At 38.7% G+C, this 14,589-nt stretch overlaps 1 protein-coding gene across 1 annotated transcript; it reads right to left on the minus strand.

The window, feature by feature from the left end:
- Nucleotides 1-11,913: 11,913 nt before the first annotated feature.
- On the minus strand, nucleotides 11,914-12,873 carry LOC118829723 (olfactory receptor 11G2-like). Its single transcript, XM_036736627.1, has one exon. The coding sequence runs from the start codon at nucleotides 12,871-12,873 to the stop codon at nucleotides 11,914-11,916; it is 960 nt and encodes a 319-aa protein (XP_036592522.1).
- Nucleotides 12,874-14,589: the final 1,716 nt, after the last annotated feature.

A 14,589-nucleotide genomic window follows, 5' to 3' on the forward strand; every position in this document is an offset into this window, starting at 1 on the left:
TTTTTTTAATCAAATTGGCCAAAGGTTTATCAATTTTGTTGTTTTTTTCATAAAACCAACTCTTTGTTTTATTTATTAATTCAATAGTTTTCTTGGTTTCAATTTTATTAATCTCTCCTTTGATTTTCAGTATTTCTAATTTGGTATTTATTTGGGGGTTTTCAATTTGCTCTTTTTCTAGCTTTTTCAGCTGTATGCCCAGATCATTGATCTCCTTTTTCCCTATTTTATTCATGTAAGCATTTAGGGATATAAAACTTCCCCTAAGAACTGCTTTTGCTGCATCCCATAAGTTTTGGTACGTTGTTTCATTATTGTCATTCTCTTGAATGAAGTTATTAATTGTTTGTCTGATTTGTTCTTTGGCCCACTCGTTCTTTAGAATTAGATTATTTAGTTTCCAATTGGTTTTTAGCTTATTTTTCCATGGTCCTTTATTAAAAATGATTCTTATTGCATCATGATCTGAAAAGGATGCTTCAACTACTTCTGCCTTTCTGCAGTGGATTGTGAGGTTTTTATGCCCTAGTACATAGTCAATTTTGAGCATGTGCCATGTACTGCTGAGAAGAAAGTATATTCCTTTTTATCCCCATTCAGTTTTCTCCAGAGGTCTATCATATCTGCCTTTTCTAAAATTCTGTTTACCTCCTTAACTTTTTTCTCATTTATTTTGAGGTTAGATTTATCAAGTTCAGAAAGGGGGAGGTTGAGGTCTCCCAATATTATAGTTTTGCTGTCTATTTCTTCCTGTAACTCCCTTAACCTCTCCTCTAAGAATTTGTATGTCTTACCACTTGGTGCATATATGTTAAGCAATGATATTGCTTCATTGTTTATGGTGCCTTTTAGCAGGATATAATGTTCTTCCTTATTTTTTTTAATTAAATTTATCTTTACTTTTGCTTTGTCTGAGATTAGGATTGCTACACCTGCTTTTTTTTACTTGAGCTGAGGCACAATATATTTTACTCCAGCCTTTTACCTTTACCCTATGTGTATCCCTCTGTTTCAAATGCGTTTCTTGTAAACAGCATATTGTAGGATTATGGTTTTTAATCCATTCTGCTATCTGCTTCTGTTTTATGAGAATGTTCATCCCCTTCACGTTCAGAGTTATGATTTCTAACTGTGTCTTTTTCTCCATCCTAGTTCCCCCTGTTTATGCTTTTATTTCTCCCTTTCCCCTTCTCCTCCTCAACAAAGTTTTGCTTTTGACCGCCGCCTTCCTCAGTTTACCCTCCCTCTTTATTCCCCTCCCTTATCTTACTGTTTCCCACTTGCTACTTCTCCCCTCCCTTCTGACCACCCTCCCTTTTCCCCCCCTTCCCCTCCTACTTCCCATAGGACAAGTTAGATTTCTAAACTTATCAGGGTATGTTATTCCCTTCTTGAACTAGATCAGATGACAGTAAAGCTCAAATACTGCTCTTCTCCCTCCCTTCTCTCCCTCTCCTATAATATGTTTTTGTTTGGTGTAATTTACCCTTTTCTACTATCTCCTTACTGCTTCTCTCATAGCCCTCCCTTTATATCTCTTACTTGTATTTTTTATCTTTACATCATTTAATTTATACAGGCATTCACAATCTGTGTATATCCCTTTCAATTGTCATAATAGCTGTACCATTCTCAAGACTGATATATATATAAAACATACATAAGATGATATAATCCCACATAAAGATGCAAACAACCTGCCCTTATTGGTTAATAAGGTTTGTGGGGTTTTTCCCCCTGGTTACCTTTTTATGTCTCTCTTGAGTTTTGTATTTGGAGATAAATTTTCCATTGAGTTCCGGCCTTTTCAGCAAGAAGGTCTGGAATTCCCTTATTTCATTGAAGGTCCATCTCCTTTCCTGAAAAATTATGCTTAGTTTTGCTGGGTAGTTCATCCTTGGTTGTAGTTCCAGTTCCTTTGCCCTTCGGAATATCATATTCCAATTTCTCCTGTCTTTTAATGCGGAAGCTGAGAGATCCTGCATGATCCTGACTGTAGTTCCACGATATGTGAATTTCTTCTCTTTGGCTGCTTGCAGTATTTTCTCCTTGAGTTTATAGTTCTGAAATTTGGCTATGATATTTCTTGGTGTTTTCAGTTTGGGATCTCTTTCAGGGGGTGACTGGTGAATTCTTTCAATGACTATTTTGCCCGCAGGTTCTAGGACCTCTGGGCAGTTGTCTTTGAAATTTCTTCGAAGATACTGTCAAGGCTCCTTTTTTCATTGTGGATTTCCGGTAGACCAAGAACTCTTAGATTGTCTCTCCTGGATCTATTTTCCAGGTCAGTTGTTTTCCCAATCAGGTATTTCACATTTTTTTCTATTTTTTTTTGCATTCTTAACGTTTTGCTTTACTATTTCTTTGTGCCTCATAGATTCATTAGCTTCCATTTGCTCAACTCTAATTTTTAATGAGTTAGTGTTTTCATTTTGCTTTTGAGTCTCCTTTTCCAATTGGTTGATTTTACCTCTCAGGGTGTCATTTTCTCTCTTTAGATTCTGTATCTCCGTAGCCATTTCACCGATCTTATTCTTTAGGGACTTGATTTCGTCTTCTTTTAGCTCCCTAATTTGGTTTTTAAAATCCTCTTTTAGCTCTTCCAGCAATGCTTTTTGGGCTGGAGACCAGTTCACATTACCTTTTGAGGTATCAGACACGTGTATAGTGTCATTGCTGGCCTCTTCCATATTGGTATTTTGATCCTACCTGTCTCCATAAAAAGAATCTATTGTCCTTGGTTTTTTTGTGTTCTTCTTCATGTTTGTTGTTTTGCCTTTTCCTGGCTTTACAAGTAATTTCTGCCTATGGGGCTCAGGGCTTTCTGTCCCAGCTTTCTTATTCTGGGGTTTGTGAGTCTAGAATTATAACCTTCAGTTTCCTGAGGTGTGGGGGAGGGGTCTGGCTCCCTGGCGTCTCACTCCCTATGGGTGCTCTCCAGCACTTGCTTTTCAGCAATGGTCTCAGCTGTTTGTTGTTTGAGCTGATCTCTGGCACTTCCCCTGGGGGAGGAAGATTACGTATGGGCTTCTGGTGTTGACCCCTGCTGACTCTGCCCTTCTGGGACTAATGAACTTCTATTTTTTGTCCACTGAAGCCCCCCTTCTTTCTCCTCTGTTCCAGCTTTCTTTTTTTTTCCCTGAGGAATTCTCTAGGTGGGGAGGGGAGGAATTAGAGCCGTTCACCTGGCCATTATGTCTACCGGAAGTTCAAGAAGCCAAGTTTCTGGGCTGCAAGTGTCAGCAGTTGGTATTTCCTGGCTGGTGGCGTTGCACTGCCTCTCATAGCTCCCACAGACTGCCGTCTTGTGTTGGGAGGCCTGGGGATCTCCGCTGGTTTCGGGCACCCAGCTTTCTCACAGCCTGTCTCTCACGTGGATTTCCCAGCTGGCCACTTCCGCTTTGGTCTGGAGCAGGTCTGCACACAGAGCACTCTCCAAGCCTACAGATTCATGCCTTCAGCCTTTCAGACTCTCCCGGCTCGGAAATTTGCCCCATGCAGACTGTTCGCGGTTTCTGACTCAAATCTGCTCAAATTCACTTTTTTATAGGAATCTGACAGATAATATTTTGCTAGAAGTATTTGTGTAACAATCTTGATACCAAAGCTTTTGTAAAGGATAAAGTCTTTCCGGAAATGGGTAAGTTATGTTCACCTAGCTGCTGGACATGTGAGGCACAGGGGAAACTGAAATAAACTGTTATAATCTGTAACTTGCAGGTTGTCTTAGTTCACACTTTCAATATGTGACAGAGCGAGGAGATAGCATGGGAAACCTGATCCATGACAATTCTATTCTGCAATAATTATACTAGCTTTAAGATTGACCAAACTCTGTAAGTATGTTATATCATTTTATCTTCACAATAGCCCAAGGGAGTAGATGTTATTATTGTCTCTATTTTATAGATAAGGAAACTGAGGTAGTTAGAGGTTGAATGACTTGCCCAGAGTCACCAAGTCTGGTAAGCTTTTGAGGCAGAATTTGAATCCAGGTCTTCCTAATTATGGATCCAAGGCTTTATCCACTACCCTACTATTATATTAGAGCCATGAGTAAGTGGGTAATACATACTACCAAAATAAAAGATTGAAGCATGTCAGATACACACTGTCTGATAGTGTTATTACCTATGTGAAAATTATTACCAATATGAAGTTGTTGCCTTTGTGAAACAGTGTGTATAGAGAGCCAGCCTAAAAGCCAGAAAAACCTGGGTTCAAGTTCAGCCTTTGACATATATTGGCTGTGTGATTCTGGTCAAGTCACTTAATTTGTCAGTGCTCTACGACAGAGGTGTTAAACTCTTGGCAGGCCTCAAGGGACCTATACCCTAATGCACAGGAACCTGATTAAAAAGTAATTGGGAAACGTTTACAAAATAAATTTATAGTACAAAGGGATAGTTTTAATTTAAGGTTTTCTAAGGAAATATGGAGCCTGTAGGATTTTTTTTATTTGAATTTGACTCCACTTTTCTTAGTAATTCTCTTAAGATTCTGTGTTCAAGGAAGGCACTATACTATGTTGGTAGAATGAGTTTCATCATCTGGAATTCTCTATACCCAAGAAAAGAAACCTTCAGTCCCTATCCTTATCCCTATCCCTCAAATGTCATGACATGACAAATTTGGGCACATGATGGAAATCTCACCCAGATAGACACACCAACAGATTTTAGAGCACTCAAATGCAACTAAATTTGGCATAATGAATGTGCCAGGAGTTGGGATGGGATACCTACATTCAGAATCTTGTGTCTTCTTTCTAATAATTGGAAGGCAATGGCCAATGACCTCCTGAATACCTGCTCATGCCTTTGTACAATTCTTCCTGGCAACAGGCTATCTTCCATATCTTTTATAGCAGGAAAATACAAGACCACATAAACTTCTTTAACACCTTTCAAAAAATCACTGAAGACTTTTTTTAGCATCAAGCATGATGAGACCTTTAGTGATATACCTGGACCTGTTAAGTATGAACATGAATTAAAGAACTTATGGAATTTCCAACAGGACTATTGTAACTTCTGCCATATCTTCCTGGTTTTTGGGTGACGATAACATTGGATGTTTTTTTTTGTAAAAAGACATTAAGTTTTAAAATTATATACAACTTTGAGATATGTTGGAAACACATCCCATTAAATGCATTATCAAAAGCTGTTGGAAGAAATGAGAGCAGACAATGTGAGAGGTTTTATGGAACTTGATGAATGTCCTCCAGAATTTCAGCTTAAGTTTTCTTTTCACTTTTCCTCACAATCCTCTGGATGAAATTTCATGTATTCATATACATAATTGCCTACTTCAGCACATGTAAAGTTTAGAATTTCATAAGACAATCCAAGCAAAATTGCATCAAGGGGCTGGTGATTCCCCTACCTGGTAATCATCATAAGCTTTTAGTATAGCACATTGTTCAGCAATGAGCACATTAGCTCATGAATGCTGTGCTGATGATCAATAGGATGATCATCTTTGGCAATATAGATCTCATCATCCACTCTCTACTTTTCTTTAGGCTGAGGTGAAAGGCACTATGTAGTAAATGGTGCAAAGGTATTCCTTCCATAACGTTGATGTTCATAAGCCTATTTCAATTTCAAAGATGTGATGATGTTGTGCTGGTGGTAGACAGCCTGGCTAAAGTTTTTCATTTGCTTCCCGTATTGGCTTTCCACAGTTGGCCAAGTCTACCTATCACCCCAGAAAATTTTCTGATTCTGGAATCTTTCCTATCATATCACCATTGATTTGCATTCCACGGTTTTCTAAGATTTTTGGACTGCACTAATTATGGTCCTGTAGTGAAGGATTTACCTTTCATTGGACCTTCATTCTGAAGGACAGCATTTCCAAACCAAGCCCTGGAATGATGTCTCCTTTTTCTATCAAAGTGACAGCTTCCATATTTCTTAAAATGAAAATTTGCTATAACAACAGGCCACCCTCTGATCCACTGAAAGTCTGCTTTTTTAAAATAAGATTGTGGCTTCCATTTAGTTTTCTCTTGTGCTCACCTTGAATAATACATTTTTTGAAATGTATGACTACTTGAGAGAGCTGGATACTTTCAAAACTGGCTTGAACATGTTCAATAAACATCCAGAATGTCAATAAAACTGAGTAAACTGGATCTGTTCTCTACAGCCTCTTCATGAGGGTACCATTCTGAAACTTGTTGGACTGGAGAGGAGACCTCTTTTCTTTCACTCAAATGGTGAGTTCATTCCATAGTCTACTAGTTAAGTCACCTTGCACTCACTCTATATTTGGAAGTTCTTCTTAAAATGGGCTCTCCTTTATTTCTTAACTACACTCCTGAAACCATTACTTGTTGACATGAATTGTGGATAGCCAAGAATAGGCATATGTGCATATGTATAGATATATGTGTGTGTGTATACAGTATGTTATAAATATGTATAGTGTATATATGAATATATAACCATAGTATGTGTATAGTATATGTATATGTGTACATATGTATATGTGTGTATATATATATATATATATATATATATACACACATACACATTATCTCTTCATCTCTGTCTCTCTATCTTCTCCTTATAAACTCTGTAGATCCTTATTCCAGCTTGCACTCTGATGGATAATCCTGGTGTCTTTTCAAGGCTGTATCTCCTTAGAATTTTAAAGGTATTTTCAATTGGTCGAGGGGCCTCTCTAATTACGTTGGCTCGGGGGACAGAGCCAAGGTGGTGGCTGGAAAGCAGGGACTAAGGTAAGCTCCCCACTGAGTCCCTCCAAAAACCTATAAAAATGGCTCTGAGCCAATTCTGGAACTCCAGAACCCACAAAATAGCACAGGGAAGCAGGACTTCAGCCCAGGACAGTCTGGATGGTCAGTGGGTGAGGTCTATCCTGCATGGAGCTGGGAGCAGAGCAGAGCGGAGCCGGGTGGAGCCCAGGGTGGGTGGCACGGACCAGCCAGACCAGGAGCCAGGTGGAGCATGCCTTAGCGCCTTGAATCAGTGAGCTGCAGCAGTTACCAGACTTCTCAACCCACAAACACCAAAGACAACAGAGAAGGTTAATGGGAAAAGCTGCAGGAGTGAAAGGAGTTCGCAGTTGCCCTGGGGCAGCAGAGGTGGGGCAGCTACAGAAGTACAGCTGCAGTTACTTCTGGCCCTAGGCCCACCTGGTGGGAGGAATTAAGTGGCGGATCAGAGCAGGAGTGCAGTGCCTGCTGAAGATCTAAGCCCAGTATGGGTTGGGGGTTCTTGGGCAAAGAGGAGTGCTGGTGTGGCAAAGCTGGCGCATCCCCCCCAAGCTTGGAACATAGTTCTTGTAACTCTACAAGCAGTCATACCCCACTGAAAAACTCAAGGGTCAAGTTAGCTGGCTGGGAATATGGCCAGGCAGTGAAAATGCAACCAGATTCAGTCGCAGACATTGGAATCTTTCTTTGGTGACAAAGAAGACCAAAACATAGAGCCAGAAGAAGTCAACGAAGTCAAAGAGCCTACAACAAAAGCCTCCAAGAAAAACATGAACTGGCCTCAGGCCATGGAGGAGCTCAAAAAGGATTTGGAAAGGCAAGTTAGAGAAGTAGAGGAAAAATTGGGAAGAGAAATGAGAAGGATGCAAGAAAACCATGAAAAACAAGTCAATGTCTTGCTAAAGGAGACCCAAAAAATACTGAAAAATATACTGAAGAAAACAACACCTTAAAAAATAGACTAACTCAAATGGGAAAAGAGCTCCAAAAAGCCAATGAGGAGAAGAATGACTTGAAAGGCAGAATTAGCCAAATGGAAAAGGAGGTCCAAACTACCACTGAAGAAAATACTACCTTAAAAACGAGATTGGGGCAAGTGGAAGCTAGTGACTTGATGAGAAATCAAGATATTATAAAACAGAATCAAAGGAATGAAAAAATGGAAGACAATGTGAAATATCTCATTGGAAAAACCACTGACCTGGAAAATAGATCCAGGAGAAATAATTTAAAAATTATTGGACTACTTGAAAGCCATGATCAAAAAAAAAAGAGCCTAGATATCATCTTTCAAGAAATTATCAAGGAGAACTGCCTTGATTTTCTAGAGATACAGGGCAAAATAGAAATTGAAAGAATCCACCTATCGCCTCCTGAAATAGATCCCAAAAAGAAATGTCCTAGGAATATTGTCACCAAATTCCAGAGCTCCCAGATCAAGGAGAAAATGCTGCAAGCAGCCAGAAAGAAACAATTTGAGTATTGTGGAAACATAATCAGAATAATCCAAGATCTAACAGCTTCTACATTAAGAAATCAAAGGGCTTGGAATACGATATCTGAAGGTCAATGGAGCTAGGATTAAAACCAAGAATCACCTACCCAGCAAAACTGAGTATCATGCTCCAAGGCAAAATGTGGATTTTCAATAAAATAGAGGACTTTCAAGCTTTCTCAGTGAAAAGACCATAGCTGAATAGAATATTTGACTTTCAGACACAAGAATCAAGAGAAGCATGAAAAGGAAATCAAGAAAAAGAACAAGAAAAAGAAATCATAAGGGACTTACTAATGTTGAACTGTTTGGTTTACATTCCTACATGGAAAGATGATGTGTATGATTCATGAGACCTCAGTATTAGGGTAGCTGATGGGAATATGCATATATATGTATATGTTTATGTATATATATATATATATATATATGTGAGTGTATATGTACGTATATATGTGTGTGTGTATATGTATACATATATACATACAGAGAGAGAGAGAGAGATAGAGAGAGTGAGAGCAGGCACAGGGTGAGTTGAAGATGAAGGGAAGATATCTAAAAGAATTAAAATCAAATTAAGGGATGAGAGAGGAATATATTGAGAGAGGGAGATAGGGAGAGATAGAATGGGGTAAACTATCTCACATAAAAGTGGCAAGAAAAAGCAGTTCTGCAGGAAGAGAAGAGAAGGCAGGTGAGGGGGAATGAGTGAATCTTGCTCTCATCAGATTTGACCTTAGGATGGAATACCATACATACTTAGTTGGGTATCTTACCCCACAGGAAAAAAGGAGGAAGAAGATAAAAAAAGGAGGGGGGATGACAGAAGGGAGGGCAGATGGGGGTGGAGGTAATCAAAAACAAACACTTTCGAAAGGTGGCAGGGTCAAGGGAGAAAATTCAATAAAGGGGGATAGGTTAGAAAGGAGCAAAATATAGTTAGTCTTTCACAACATGAGTATTGTGGAAGGGTTATACATAATGATACGCATGTGTCCAATGTTGAATTGCTTGCCTTCTTTGGGAGGGTGGGTGGGAAGGGAAGAGGGGAGAGAATTTGGAACTCAAAGTTTTAAAAACAAATGTTCAAAAACAAAAAAAAAGTTTTTGCATGCAACTACAAAATAAGATACACAGGCAATGGGGCATAGAAATTTATCTTGCCCTACAAGAAAGGAAGGGAAAAGGGGATGGGAGGGGAGTGGGGTGACAGAAGGGAGGGCTGACTGGGGAACAAGGTAACCAGAATATACACTATCTTGGAGTGGGGGGGAGGGTAGAAATGGGGAGAAAATTTGTAATTGAAACTCTTGTGAAAATCAATGCTGAAAAGTAAATATATTAAATAAAAAAAGAGAAAAAAATACTTATATTGGCTCAGGTCCTCATTCTGATGTGTTCTCAATATTAATAAATAACAATTACTACCCTACTTTCATTTAACCAATTAACATTGTTTAGCTTTTGTAAAGGGACGTTTGTTGCAAATATATAGCAAGAATAAAAGTCATGAAAATTTCCACTCTACCCACTCAACTTGGATTGGGGTTCATACATACTCTGAAATGTTACCTGAGTCCTTGGGAGGGGTGAAACAGCACATAAAGCGTTTGGTATAAAGTGTTTGACACCCCCCACCCCAGCACACCTTCCCCTCTCCTGCTAACCTCACTTCCAAATTTGATATGGCCAATGGATAGTTGCTGCTGAGCTATGTTTGGCAGGAGGCTCTTCAGGCCCTTGGCTCCTGCCTTACCTGTATTTGGCCTGTAAATTCTAGCATGTAGTTCAGCTCAAAGAATTCTGGTGCCTGCTATTCTGACCTTTTGGAGCTCACAATATCATAAGTACCTCTAATATGCCTTAATCTGTAATCAGGAAGAATAGGCATAGCAAAGGCAGAAGCAACAGCAGCGTTATGAACAGACTACTTTCTTCCTACCAATGGCTTATTACAGTCCTTACCTTTTCATTTGAACACAGCCAAGCAGGGAAGGCCAGTGAATGCCCATCCCAGTTCTATATCTCAGTGTATCTCTAAATTTTTCTGGTGATTTCACTTGGACTTTTACCCAGCTCAACAACCAATCATAAGTCCATCTCTTCCCCATGTGATTAACAGACTGGGAAGTAATCATATAAGGTCTGTTTATGCTACAAAATCCTAGTGAGGATTGTATATGCTATACATTCTCATAAGGATTGGGCTTGTCCAGTCCTCATTATGCACTCATAAAGCATAAGCATATGTCCATGTGTGTATCTCTCTCTATTTGTATAATATCTATTTCTGTCTTCATTTTTCTCTAATCATCATCTGTATCAATATCTCTTTATCATCTCTCTATATGAAAAGCATGTATATAACCCAGGATATCTTTGTTTTTTTGGAGTTATTTATAGGGTAACTTTATGAATTGCCTGGAGTTAGGATAAGGGATTCCATCCACAACATACATATTCTGATATTGAAATAGAAATCATACATCCTATCTCAGCAAGCCACAGCCTAGAGGTAAGAAAAACACATTCTAGGGAGAGGAACAATTTACAAGAGAATAGCCTCATTAATAAGGTTGTTTCCATGGGGGGGCATAATTTAATATACTAACACAATACTATTTTGTAATTTTGCAATTAATTGAAAAGCATGAATGAAATTTGCTTTACTCACTAAAAAATTCATACATTTTTTCTTTGTCACAACAGATGTTTCCGAACAAACAAATACTTCTTCCAGTTCCTTACAAAATATACTTTCTGAAAACATATACACACAGTTGTTAATTGGTTTATTAACTAAAAGGAGGGATATGTTCTTTGTCATTGACAGTATGAGACTTAAAAACAAAACAAAGCAACCTTTTGTAATTGACTGCGTTTGTATTGTTTCTCCATGTTGATTTTATTTGTGTGATGAAGGGGAATACTGTTCTTTTTAAAAGGCAACTTCTAAGTAAAACATGAGAAGAAATGTGGGAAGGCAGTGTGACACAGTGGAAAGAGCAGTGGATTTGAAGTTTGAACTTAAAGTCATGGGACATGAGTTTGAATTATGGCTTTATTTACTCTCATGCAAGTCACTTACTCTCTTTGGCCCCAGTTGACATAACTGTAAAATGAGGGGGCTGGCTCTCTCAGGTCTAGTCTAGATCTATGATTCTATCACATACATTGAGTTATATGAACTACATTTAAAAAGATGAGGACATGGATGGTGAGGAGATGGATGGTGACAAATTATTCTGTAAAGGAAAAAGAAATTCATTATGATTTAATTATTTTCAGAAGTACTCAAAGAAATAGGATTATTTTCCATTTTTGTCTATAGAAACGAAGAACCTAAGATGAAAAAGGGGACTTTTGCAAACCTTTCCTTTTATTTATTAATGAAGAAAACAGTTGACAGCTTTTTCTAAGGAACTCTGTGGTTGGGATATCTCTCTTTTATTTGGAAGTCTAAAAACTACTGGTAAGTAAAAGTTTTGAACTTATAAGTATTGACAATGTGAAGGAAGCTGAAATATTCTACAGGTCAGTGATGTTGAATAATAGGAAGACTAAGTTTCTTATTTATACTAGTTATTCTTGAATCTTCACCTCTGGAGAATGTTAAAAGTCTAGCTGGATCTGAAAGGTTATCTTTTACAAGGACTTTCATTCTCATGTCCTAGCACTTTAGCACTTTCCTCAGGGCATCCTTCATCTCCTTATTCCTAAGACTATAGATGACAGGGTTCAAGAATGGGGTCACCATGGAATAAAACAGAGTCACAATCTTTTGGGTTTGGCCTTCATGCCCAGGTCTTGGCCTCACGTACATCACCATTGCAGGTCCATAGAAGAGGGACACTACAACAATATGGGAACCACAGGTAGAAAAGGCCTTTCTTTTCCCTCTTCTTGAAGGTATTTTCAGCACAGCTTTCAGGACCAGAGTATATGTTCCTATGATAAACAAGAAGGGGACAACCAGAATTATAGAAGTCAAGAAGGACAACGTAAGTTCCATGACAGGTGCTGGCGTACAGGTGAGTACTAGAATTGGTGATGGGTCACATAGAATGTGGTCAATGATCTTGGGGTCACAAAAAGACAACTGGGAGATGATGATGATGGGAACAAGGAACCAGAGGAAGCCAATTACCCAGCAGCTGACAACTAGTCTGGTTCGGAGATGTCTTGTCATGATGAAGTGGTAGTGTAGAGGCCGGCAGATGGCAAGATACCGATCAAATGCCATGATGGCCAGAAATAAACATTCTACTGAACCTAGAGAGAAGAATAAATAGAACTGGAGGAAGCATCCAGAGAAGGAGATGACCTTTGTCTCAGAGAAGAAGTTGGCCAACATATTGGGGACAGTAGTAGTGACATAGCAGATCTCCAGGAAGGAGAAATTGGCCAGTAGTACGTACATGGGGGTATGAATTCGCTCATCCCAGCACACAGCACAAATGATAGATCCATTCCCCAAGAGGGTGAGAATGTAAATCATCAAGAGTAGCATGAAGAGAAGTTTCTGAGTCTCTCCAGCATAGGTGAATCCTAGGAGGATGAAACCAGTGACAGTATTGGAGCTGTTGTAGGTGTTGGAGAAAGTCACTTGCCTGTAAACTACACAAAGCATCAAAAGTTATTACTTGACAATGGCCTGGTTATTGGGGAAGGTCTTTGGAAATTTGAACACAGAATACCCTATTTCTTTGTTGTATTACAACATGGCACTACTTTCCAAGTTCTGCTTCTCTCAATGTATTATCCATTTCTTTTGAAATGCCCAAATTATGTAAACTGTCTTTGGTACCCAAATATTTTTTTCAAAGATGACTCTTGTTACTTAGGAACAGTTTTCACTTTGGAATATACCTTGTTTATACACACCAAAGTCACTGTCTACAGATCTTCAGTTAGTAGAAACATCCTTAGGCTGTGAATCAATGAAGAAGGAGATCTAGCAGTGTTCTGGAATCACCATCTTCTCCAGAGATGTTTTTTTTGGTGCCTTTATAACTTACAAATGATTGGTTGAGTTGGTCAACTTAGTTAATTCTATGAACAAATCATTCCCATTGTCTATCTGATTGAATTGATAGGTCATTTCATTTAAAATAATATGGTTAGCATGGGTTAACGGGTGGCACACAGAGCCAAAGAACCAGATTAATACCCAGCTGACTAAATTGGAATACCACGACAGGGATGAGGTGTTGGGATCTGGTTTTGGGATTAAATAATTCTACAGAGGCTTTTGTAATTTAGTTATAGAGACTATTTATATAGTTCTTCTGTAGAAATAGAAACCACTATTTCCTGTCTTTATTTTCCATAATCTGCTTTTCTAACTCTTTGGGTTGGTTAGGTGGCAGGTGTTGTTCAGGAGTTTCTCAGACAGAGGTCTTGGGTTTGCTGCATCACATGGGAAATTAATAAATAAAAGATAAAGAGTAAGAGTAATGCAAGTAAGTGTGAATGCATAAATGGGTGTGCCTGTGTATATGTGTTTATTCATGCATATATATGTGTGTGTAGTCCCATGGGTATGTGGACACAATCCAAATTCAAGCCATAGCAGATGAAGTGGCTTCCTGGAAAGATGGAAATATGTCCAAGGTAGTGACAGAGGAATCCAAACTCTTCATTGGCCAGTTCAGCTCTCTGGCTGAGAAGTCCTTCCGCAGCTCTAATCTCTCTAAAAAGCAGGAGTAGGTAGATGCAACTGGTCCTGATGCCTAAATAATTTTATATTACTGGAGGCTTATTACATTAGTAGAGCAGGAGTATTCTGTAAAAAGAATTTACTTTAACAAAGCCTTTGCTACTCTGGTGCTAAATAGATAGGTTAGACAATATTATAATTAGATCGATTTGGAACTGTTTTACTGCCTATATTCAAAGAGGAGTCCTTAATGGTTCCATGTCAGTTTGTAAGGACATCTACAATGAGTGCTCCAAGGATTCGTGTTCGACCCTATGCTTCATAACATCTTTATCAGTGGCTTTGTATAAGGGCACAGAAGGCAGGTGTATCAGATTTTTAGATAAAGCAAAGTTGAAGGGGATAGCAAATCACTGGGCAATAAAGTCAGAATCCCAAAAGATCTTGACAGGCTAGATAATGTGGCTAAACCAAGATGAAATTGAAGAGGAATAAGTTACACTCAAATTCAGAAAGTCAATTTCACATGTATAAAATGGAGATACTTCATTGGACCTGTGGTGGGGTGACCATTCTTTCTATCACCATGGATCATATAAAACTGTGCATGAACAATTTAACTTCTGCTTAATACTTTCGGTTGTCTCTGCTCAGAATTATCTTTCAAACTAAGCCCTCAGATGCTAA

This window comes from Trichosurus vulpecula, chromosome 8, assembly GCF_011100635.1.
Source record: "Trichosurus vulpecula isolate mTriVul1 chromosome 8, mTriVul1.pri, whole genome shotgun sequence".
Classification (NCBI taxonomy): Eukaryota; Metazoa; Chordata; class Mammalia; order Diprotodontia; family Phalangeridae; genus Trichosurus; species Trichosurus vulpecula.

What these genes read in the sequence shown, in the direction of transcription:
- LOC118829723 (XM_036736627.1), bottom strand. Translation starts at nt 12,873, where the DNA reads ATGCTTTGTGTAGTTTACAGGCAAGTGACTTTCTCCAACACCTACAAC.